The sequence below is a fragment of the Monodelphis domestica genome, chromosome 1 (genome assembly GCF_027887165.1).
Source record: "Monodelphis domestica isolate mMonDom1 chromosome 1, mMonDom1.pri, whole genome shotgun sequence".
Taxonomy (NCBI): Eukaryota; Metazoa; Chordata; class Mammalia; order Didelphimorphia; family Didelphidae; genus Monodelphis; species Monodelphis domestica.
In genome coordinates this window covers 456,329,574-456,339,198 of record NC_077227.1, presented here as the reverse complement: position 1 = coordinate 456,339,198, position 9,625 = coordinate 456,329,574, and the positions used below count along the sequence as shown (strand labels likewise).

Below are 9,625 nucleotides of genomic sequence, written 5' to 3'. Positions count from 1 at the left end.
GATCCTAAGCACATAGGATCTTTAAGTCTGTTTTAAAATTCTGGGCATTAAGATACTCCCTGGGGCTTATGGAACAAGTCATAGTCCAGTTCCAACCTGTTTGCTTTGGTGGGCTGAGCTCCTAGGGAAGAAATCACAAATAACTTTGTGAATTGGCATATCTTCTTATGATACCAAGCCCTCTTCTCAGCCCTCCACTGAAGCAGAACAGACAGGGAGTGCAGACATCAGCATTTATTGGGGAGGAAATCAGCGCAGAGAATCCCCTCCCTCCCCAAAGCTGTGTTGCAGCATCTTAGGAGAGCAATGGGGGCAGAACTAAGGAGCCAGTGAGGGGGACCATCCATTCCCTATGGTAAGGAACCCCAGGAGGCCATTGAAGTCCAGTCATTCCTGAAGCTGAGGAAGCTCTGGAACATCAGATCAGCTAGGGCACCAGGGTTCCTGGAACTGGAAGAGATACCTTGTCACATAGGGAAGGGAGAGGTTGGGCAAAGTGTCAGCTTTGAAGTTGCTTCTCTACCTCTAGGGTTCAGAAGAGGAGTATCTTTTTCAATCACTTTTCCCTTCAAAAACTTAGAGGACCAAGTCCAAACTCCTTTAGCATGGCATTCAAGGTCCTTTGCATCCTGGCTTTTTTTTTTTTAACCCTCACCTTCCCCTTTAGATCAATACCATGTATTGGTTCCAAGTCAGAAAAGTGGTAAGAGCTAGGCAATGGGGGTTAAGTGACTTGCTCAGGGTCACACATCTAGGAAGTGTCTGAGATCAGATTTGAATCTAAGACCTCCTGTCTCTAGATCTGGCTCTCAATCTACTGAGCTACCCAGCTGGCCCCTACATTCTGGCTTCAAGCCACTTATCTCCCCTTAACTCCCACCTCTTCCCTACATAAGCTTCTGATTCCTGCCTAACTGGTCTCTTCCTTGCCCCCTAGTCACACTGTGCATACTAGACCCTTGGGATGTCCTCCTGTTCTATTTTCATCTCATTACTTCCTCCTCAGCATCCCACCCAAATAACACAGAACCCAAAACATAGTAGGGACTTAGTAAATGAATCTGAAGGTTAAACTTACTTCTAGGTTTTTCAGGGAATGAAGGCTTAGTAAAGTTGGCAGGGGTTGGTTTCTCCTTAAGATTCCTGGTGATGTTTAGAAGCATAATAGGGGTCACACACAACTGGCCACAGCCAGACTTGCAGCATTTTTCTTCAGATGGACAGTTCTCATCTGTCTTGCAGTTCATTATACAAAGGTTCTGGAGGATAAATGGACAATGGCCAGCCCGAACTACATGAAGAGAAGGGGAGGGAAGAGAAACAGGTCATAGGCCATACATTCCTAAGCTCCCATCTGGAACCCAGAGTCCTACGCAGAGACATCATTTAGACTAACTACTGGCTTCTGGTCATGGTGGCTGAGGTTTGAGAAGTTGAGAACCTGAAGCCATTACATTACCTTAAGAATGTAAGAAGCAGCTTGTAGGGGTACCAAGAGCCTAGTCTGGGATCGGGAGGTTTTGGTTTGGATCATTCTGTGATTTTGAATCTCAACTATTTCTTTGTCTGTAAAATGAGGGGGTTGAACTAAATGGCCTCTAAGATCCTTTTTAGCCTCATCATACTATAATAACTTCAAAAAATGAATCCCACTGAGTCCCAAGTCAATACAGTAAGTGAGCGGCACCTGAACTCAGGGTTCTTGATCCAATAGTCTTTTGTTACAATAACTACCCTTCTTGACCCATTTGATGTCAAAAATGAGCTCCTGGCCCATTGAGAAGTTGAGCTCTCCAGGCAGGTTTAAGGTGTCTAGGGATGGGATTGAAGGTCTAAAGTCCTCTCCCTTCTCAACCCAGGTACTACCCCTGAAAATGGGCTCTGAGTGGGCTTTAAGCAGTCTTTGATGATTGGACTCTAAAAGAGCCAACTTACGCCCTTCAATTTTTCCCTGACATGTGTGTCCACAGCCTGTGCTGCAGCATTTCTCTCCACGGGGGCAGGAATCATCTCCATAGCATAGTTCTTTACATGGAAGGAGGTCCTTAGGACACAGGCCTGGTTTTTCTGCAAGAGAATTATGGAAGGTCATAGATAAAAAAGGAACCTTATATTATTAAACAGTGTCAGAGCAGGATCTTAGAATATGATATTCATAATGTAAGAGATGGGAAGGATATCGTTTAACCTTATTTTTACAGAGGAAGAAATAGGTCCAGAGAAAGGAAATTGTGGACCAAGGTTAAACCAATATTTAGTGGTGGAATCAGGATTAGAGTCCAAGTCTTTCAATCTAGGATTTTAAAAAATTGTCCTAATGTATGCTCTAGGAACTCACTGGCTACCCTATTCCATCTTTAGGGCTGGGCTTCTTCAAGGAAGTCTTGCTGACTGGGGTCTTAGAAGCCCTTCCCCTACTCCCTCTAATTCTCAGTTACTCCCTACATAACTCAATCTCCAATGCTCCCAACATGATTTCTGATTTCTTTGTTTCTGGATTTGGAATAGAGTTGCTTGTGGAGGGAAAGAAGAGGGGATGACAAGGGCAAGGAGTCTTACCTGATATCCTTGCAACTGATTCTTTTGCAGTGATTCTTGTGAATGTTGGGGCCTGTGTGGTGTTCTGAATATTAGTAACGTCTTCATTCAAATACTCAGGAGGAGGTGGAGTATTTTTGGGGATTGTCTTTGCAGGACCTACAATTAGGTATATATTATGGAAAAGTACAAGTTCCAAAGCCAGTAGGGTTTTAAACTGTATGGAGGGGGTATGGACTCCTCTAAACCCCATTTTCTTCTCTTCTGTGACTCATTAACCCTGTTTCTGGGCCCCATTTCATCTGTTCATTCTTTATGCACCAACATACAATTCCAATTACTTACACTTTTGCATCTTCTTTCCTACCACATATGCAGAAGTAGATAAAAAATATATAATCAAACATAGACATCCAGACTGAGATCCAGAGCAGCATACCACCCCAACTGTTGGTGTATGCATGGGGATTACTTTACCCCATCCCATCCTGAGTCACTCTAACCCAACCCTTTCCAGCCCAGCCCTCAGCACTCACTTGGGTGTCCTGAGAAGGGGTCATGCCAGGATCAGTTGGTAGTAGTGTTGGTAACATGGGAGAGTGGCAGAATCAGTATGATTGTAGCCCCAAACCTCAACTTGGTACTGTTTTGGCCCTGACAATGACCCCCTCCACCCCAGACTAGGAGCATTTAGCTCTGAACCTGAGCCCCAGACCCTGATGTTTATCCTTAAACTATTTTCTTGAACCATGACTCCTGGCCCCTGGGACCCAGAACTTAGGGAATTAGGCCAAAAGCTATACTTCTCTCTTTCTCTCTCTCCCTTTCCCCCCTCTCTTTCCCTTTCCTCTTCTTCCCCCTTCCAGCTTTTTTAGAAAGATGTGGATTCTCACAATCTATTCAAACATTCAGGATTCCTAGTCTTCCCTGGGTTCCTATGTCCTTGTGTCAAGGGGAGGCTTCATTTGGTGAGGATGGAGGATTGGGCTAAGGAATAGCACACATTCTCTCCAATTCCTTAGGAAGTCCCAGAGAAATGTTCTGAGTCAAGGCAGCGATCCTAGCTCTGGCTTGACTCAAGTAGGACAAAACCTGATCTTCTGGTTGTAGGGAAAGAGTCCCAAACACTCTCAACTCCCCCAAGATACAATAAGGCTATCTCAAGTCTTCTTCCTGCATAATATTGACCCTTAAGTCTCCCCAAATCCTTCACCAAACAGATACCTTTAAAAAGGAAGCTCCCCATCAGTGGAGGTAGCAGCAAGGAGAAGATTAGGAACATTAGGAAGGGGTTGAGCAGGGTGGGCTTCATGGTGCTGCTGAGAGTGGGTGGGAGAGGCTAGTCTGGGGCTGGAGATTATACCTGGGGGGTGGGTACTGGTGGCCTCTGGGAGGGGCTGAGCTCAGCTTCCTCCACACTTTGCCTCACAGGTCCAGATCTAAAGACCATCCTGGTGCCCTCAGGGAAATACTTTGGGCAAGACAGCTTGTGCCTGAGCACCCAGCCATGAAGAACCTTCAGCTAGCCTGCTCCCTACTGGTGAGTATTGAACATCTCCATATTCCCTCAGGCTCCAGAGGGTCCTGATGGTTCTAGGATCAGATATCACACCTGGACTTCTCAGGAAATCCCCCTTTGTTGTTCAAAGATCAACTCAGGCATGTAAGGATAGGTCTTTTTGTGTATAACAAATTCACCATCAGAACCATGCACATTGCCTTAGAACCAAGGTCCTAAAGTGAAGGGAGAATGGGCAGAGAGAAGAGGACTCCCTAAAGGGGATGAGAAGGTTGCTCAAGGAAGAAATGTGTCAGTAACAATGGAGAGAACTTAGGAATTGTTCCTAGAGAGGAGATGGTATCAACCGTCCTGGGGTTGGAGACATTATGGCCATCCTTCTTTCTCCAGTTAGGATCCTTTCTAAAGAAGCACAACAAGATGGACATCTCAAAAGTTTTGAAACTTTCTGAGAAAGGGATTCTTCCACACGTGTGATCATGTGGTTCTCTGTTTTACTCTTACAGAAAGAAATATTTTTGAGTTTTTTAGGGCTGGCCTATTACTAAGTAAACAAGTAAGATACATTTCCCATCTCTCTCCCTCCTATGATTCTAGACCATAATGTACTCTTTCCAATATTTTCATATTCTAAATGGAAGACAAAGCTTTGATGTTTCAGTGCACTTGTGACTTCACTGGTGTACATGCTTTCTCTAATGATACAGAGTGCAGCCCACCATGCCTTCTAATCTTGTCTGACTTTAGTCCATGTCCTCATTGGAGGTCTACCAAAGGTGCTAGAGATTTTCCTCTAGCTGTCTTGATATTTTACTGGAGTAGATGGGTGGCTCTTTGATTATCCCTCCGAATCCTGAGGAAACAATGGGGCTCTCTAATTTTACAGATAGAATTTAATATCTGTAATATTGGATATTCTTGTCATTCCATATGGAATATCTCCCTCCATTCTAGATACAACTTACCAGCATTTTAGATGAGACTTCACCATTCTGAGTGGCCTCAAATTCTAGATAAATGAAGGATAATATCTGGCATATTTACAGTGTACTATGGCTTACAAATAATTTTACATATATTATTTTATTTCATCCTCACATCAGTCTTGTGAGGTAGATTCTATAGGTATTATTATTCTCATTTCACACATGAAGAAACAAAGATTGGGGAGTGGGGCATCTGGGTAGCTCAGTGGATTGAGAGCCAGACCTAGAGACAGGAGGTCCTAGGTTCAAATCTGGCCTCAGACACTTTCCAGCTAGGTGACCCTGGACAAGTCTTATCCCCCATTGCCTAGCCTTTACCACTCGACTTGAAACCAATACACAGTATTGATTCTAAGACTTGGAAGGTAAGAGTTTAAAAAAACCCCATTAATAAATAAATAATAATAATAAAAAGAAACCAAGACTGAGAGGGATTAAGTGACTTGACCATAGTAAGTATTGGAGTAGGATCTGAATCCAGGATTTTCTGGTTCCAGTTTCAGTGATCTTTCTATTAAGCCATGCTTCTTTCAGATGGAATGTTCCCATATTCAATATGGAATTGTGAACCCTGGAAAATAGAGTCCCTCTTTGGATTCACACCTTTTCCTTCCCAGGTCCAGGAGGCATTCTGGCCCAGGAAAATAAGGACCAAAGGGATATGAGCAAGAGTAGGTGAAGACATCAGCTAGTGTCAGGCATTCCTCAGGGAAGCCCAAAGATAGGAGACAAGAGAAGGAATTGGGCACCTAGAGTTTTCTATTCAGAAATAGATGTTCAGGTCTATAGAGTTCCTTTGGGGGGAACCTGAATGGGAGGGAAAAAACAAAAAATCTTCCTGAGATATCTCATTTGTCTATGTAAAGATATACATAACAAACACACGTAAATGAATATATTTACACATATATATGCACACATGTCAAAGATTCCTCTTTGTCCTGTCCTTGATTTTATGTCTCCTATTCCTGCCTAGACCTAGAAGATGCATGCCAAGAGGGGATGTTTGAAGGTCCCAAGGTAACTCCCAAGGGACTCACAATAAAAAATGTTATCCAAAGCAAAAGAAGGAACCATTGGAATCTGATTGCAGATCAATGTATTCCGTCTTTCATTTGACTTCCTTCTTGAGTTTTTTTAATTGTATGTGTGATATGTGTCTTCTGCCTTGGCATGGGAAATATGAAGACATATATTGCATGAAAGTACTGGTATAACCTAAAACAGACCATTTGCTACCCAGGAAAAGGAGAGAAGGTACAAAGAGGAAGGAGAAAGGGAGAGAATCTGAATTGCAAAATGTCACAAAACAATTATAAAAAATTGTTTCTATGTGTAATTGAAAAAAAATAAGAGACAAAAAAATTTTTTTAAAGGGGATGTTGAGAGTTTTGATGGGCAGAAGTTGCTAATAGTGATTGTGGGAATAAAATTGTGTTACTACCTACTTTGCTTTCTGTGGCATCCTGGGCACCCCATCCCTTTAATTATTATGTGGACTCAGTATAAGCATGATTAGGGCAACCCAGACTAGACCAAGTGTAACATCCAACAGAGGCTGTGTGGTAAAATGGAAGACCACTAATTTGGGGTTTGAGAGATGTGAGTTTGAGTCCCACCTTGAGGAAATAACTTTTTGAGTATTAGTTTCTTCTTCTATAAAGTAAGAGATTAGAATAAATGACTTCTGGAAAACTACTAAGATTCCAGCTCTGACATTCTATGAGTCATGAACTGTATCTGCCTTCACTACGTACAGGGTGTTCCTAGTCTGGCAGGGCCTGTCCTGCCAGAGAATGTTTTTAGGCTGTTTATTGAAATCAAAGCTAAAAGTGACCCAAGGAGAAGAAGCTTTTGATGTGGAGGAAGATGGCCTAGGATGAGTTTGAAGTGGGTGTGGTATTGGTGAAGGACACCTGAGGATTCCTGTAGCCACGGCCCCTCAGGAAAGGGGGAGGGTTGGAAAGAAACTAGCTGTATGAATTTCCATCCTGGACTAGAGAGGGGACTCCCTGAGAATTGTATCTATTGAAACTTTTGTAATCTCTTGCTCTGGGAGGTCTAGGGGATATAGAGGACACAGAAAATTCAGGTCCCCTCAATTTTACAGAGGGGGTTATTGAGGTCCAGGGAGGCCTAAGTAATGTGTTTAGAGTCATATAGGTAGTAAATAGTAGGTCTGAGATTCTAACTCAGGTAATAATTTTAAATAGGATTTTTTTTCATTGGGGGCAAAAATGATGGAATATGTGTTCCTTGAGGATTTTTGTCTTTGTATCCCCAGCAAATAGCCCAGTGTCTGGAATATAGTGGGTATTTAATAATGCTTTTTTGCTTGCTGGTTTGATTGATTAAAAAAAGAGTAGGGTGGATAGGGCTTTGAATAGAAGTTACTCTTAATTGAGGCATTAAAGAGGGAACAGGGAGTTGTAGCACAGAATTCAGTGTAACCAAAGGTGCAGATGCACTGAGAAGTCACTTGCCCAAGATCACACAAGTGAAATTATAAATAATATTGAAAAGACTAGAACCCAAGCCTCCTGGTTCGAAGCTATCCCTCAAAAAGAACCCAGCAAAGAACATTAAGATGAAGCATGGGCACAGTGCCCGATAAGGAAAGGAAGCATGCCTTCAGTGTTTTCTGCCTTGGGGCTAAAGCTCTATTTGCCCCCTGCTAGTTAAATCTCTGACCCATGTCTTCTACTCCAATTTCAAAGCTCCAATCCACCTGAGAAAATATTGTGGATGCATAATGAGCAGACTTTGGTGACGTTTGGAGTGGAGTTTATGATGGAAGAGTTGAAGATAAAGTTGTGAGGGTAAAGAAGGGAGTGCTCCTATGGAGCTAGCTGTCCTACCTTTCTTTGTTTCAACCAGAGATCTGTGTTTCAGGCTTATAGATTCATATATGGTTGATCAGAAGAGACTTTAGAGATCATCTTGAGTTCCTTTCAGAGAACCAGGGTACTGTCTTGAGAGAGACAAAGTATCCAGAAAGGAAAGAAGTGTCTGATCAATGAGAGAGTATGACTCAATGCCCAAATTCCCTGATCCATTTGCTTGAAAATTTTACTCTTTTATATTTCTAGAAAATGGTAGATGTAGCTTCTTTTGTCTCTAATAACCAGACTAGATATGATTCTTTGGTAATGATTCCAGAATCAAGATTCACCCAAGTTGGTTTTGTTGTATCCTCAAAACCTTTTCCTTATGGCTCAGGTTGTTGCTTAGTTTTCCTTCTTGCCTTAGTTTGTTGGAAACTAGGCATCTATACTACTTTTAATTCCTGAGATTTTCTTACCATGGTCCCACTCTCTGACCATCTCTACCCCTCTGGAAACTTGCATTCTACCTCTTATCTGTGGTGCTATATTATGCTAGGAACTGCCCTTGTTTTTCAGAATCTCCTTATGTGTTACATTTCCCTGTTAGAATGTAAATTTTTTCTTAAAAATAAAAACCCTTACCTTCTGTCTTAGAACCAATACACAGTATTGGTTCCAAGGCAGAAGAGTGGTAAGGGCTAGGCAATGGGGGTCAAGTGACTTGCCCAGGGTCACACAGCTGAGAAATGTCTGAGGCCAGATTTGAACCTAGGACCTCCCATCTCTGGGCCTGGCTCTCAATCCACTGAGCTACCCAGCTGCCCCCTGAATGTAAAATTTTTGAGGGAAGGGATTATCTTATTTGTTTTTATTTATATTTCCTGCATTTATCAAAATACCCAGCACATAGTGAATGCTTAAGAAATTCTATCTGTCTGTCTGTCTATCTATCTATCTATCTATCTATCTATCTATCTATCTATCTATCTATCTATCTATTTCTTCTTGTATATACTCTACAAAAATATAAGATCCATATTAGGGTATTGTGGTAAAACTGGATTTGGAGACAAAGGACATCAGTTCAAATATCATCTCTGTTAATCTACTCATTGGACAAGTTGTTTCCCCTTTCAGCTTCATCTATAAAAGGAGAGTGTTGGACTAAATGATCTCTAAGAATCTTTTAGCTCTAGAATCCCAAATCCTATGAACAAGAAACTGGTGTCACCCATAAGAGTGATGAAGCTGTTTATAGTATAAAATGATGGTCAGAACCACAGACAGTACCCTAGGTCTAAGGGGTTGACTGAAGAAAGGAAAGGGGATTGAAGTTTCTTTTTTTAACCCTTACCTTCCATCTTATAATCAATACTGTGTATTGGTTCTGTGGCAGAAGAGCAGTAAAGGCTAGGCAATGACTTGCCCAGGGTCCTCGAGCTAGGAAGTATGTGAATCCGAATTTAAACTCAGGTCTTCCTGACTCTAGGCTTGGTTCTTTATCCACTGTGCTACTCTTTAAAATATGCTTATTAACTGACTGACTTGTTGGGGGCAGGAGGAGGCTATGTGGGCACAGGCCCAATGGATCTCTGGGAAAGACCTTTTAGTCTTCTCTCTAACCTGATCTTGGGATAATGTGTCTGATCTGTTGGGCTCAAGTTGTGTCCGTCCAAAGGAAGGTCTACCTGAAATGTTCAGGTCCTCCAAGACCTCTGTCTTGCAGTCTCTTTAGGTGGCTCCTGCCCTCTTTTAAT

The 9,625-nt window shown here is 42.2% G+C and overlaps 1 protein-coding gene and 1 non-coding gene across 2 annotated transcripts in view; one reads left to right on the top strand and one right to left on the bottom strand.

Moving 5' to 3' along the window:
• Positions 1 to 223: 223 nt before the first annotated feature.
• Positions 224 to 9,625, bottom strand: part of WFDC3 (WAP four-disulfide core domain 3) — a 30,178-nt gene continuing 20,776 nt past the window's right edge. The window contains exons 3-6 of the mRNA XM_016427852.2: positions 2,560 to 2,697; positions 1,936 to 2,067; positions 1,079 to 1,291; positions 224 to 450 (exon numbers count right to left, since the gene is read on the bottom strand). Of these exons, the coding sequence (XP_016283338.1) occupies positions 428 to 450; positions 1,079 to 1,291; positions 1,936 to 2,067; positions 2,560 to 2,697 (506 nt within the window). The 3' untranslated portion in view covers positions 224 to 427. The remainder of the gene's footprint in view (positions 451 to 1,078; positions 1,292 to 1,935; positions 2,068 to 2,559; positions 2,698 to 9,625) is intronic.
• Positions 2,589 to 9,625, top strand: part of LOC103094988 (uncharacterized) — a 60,143-nt gene continuing 53,106 nt past the window's right edge. Inside the window, exons 1-2 of the transcript XR_008915319.1 lie at positions 2,589 to 2,707; positions 3,970 to 4,078. This is a non-coding gene — a transcript (uncharacterized LOC103094988). The remainder of the gene's footprint in view (positions 2,708 to 3,969; positions 4,079 to 9,625) is intronic.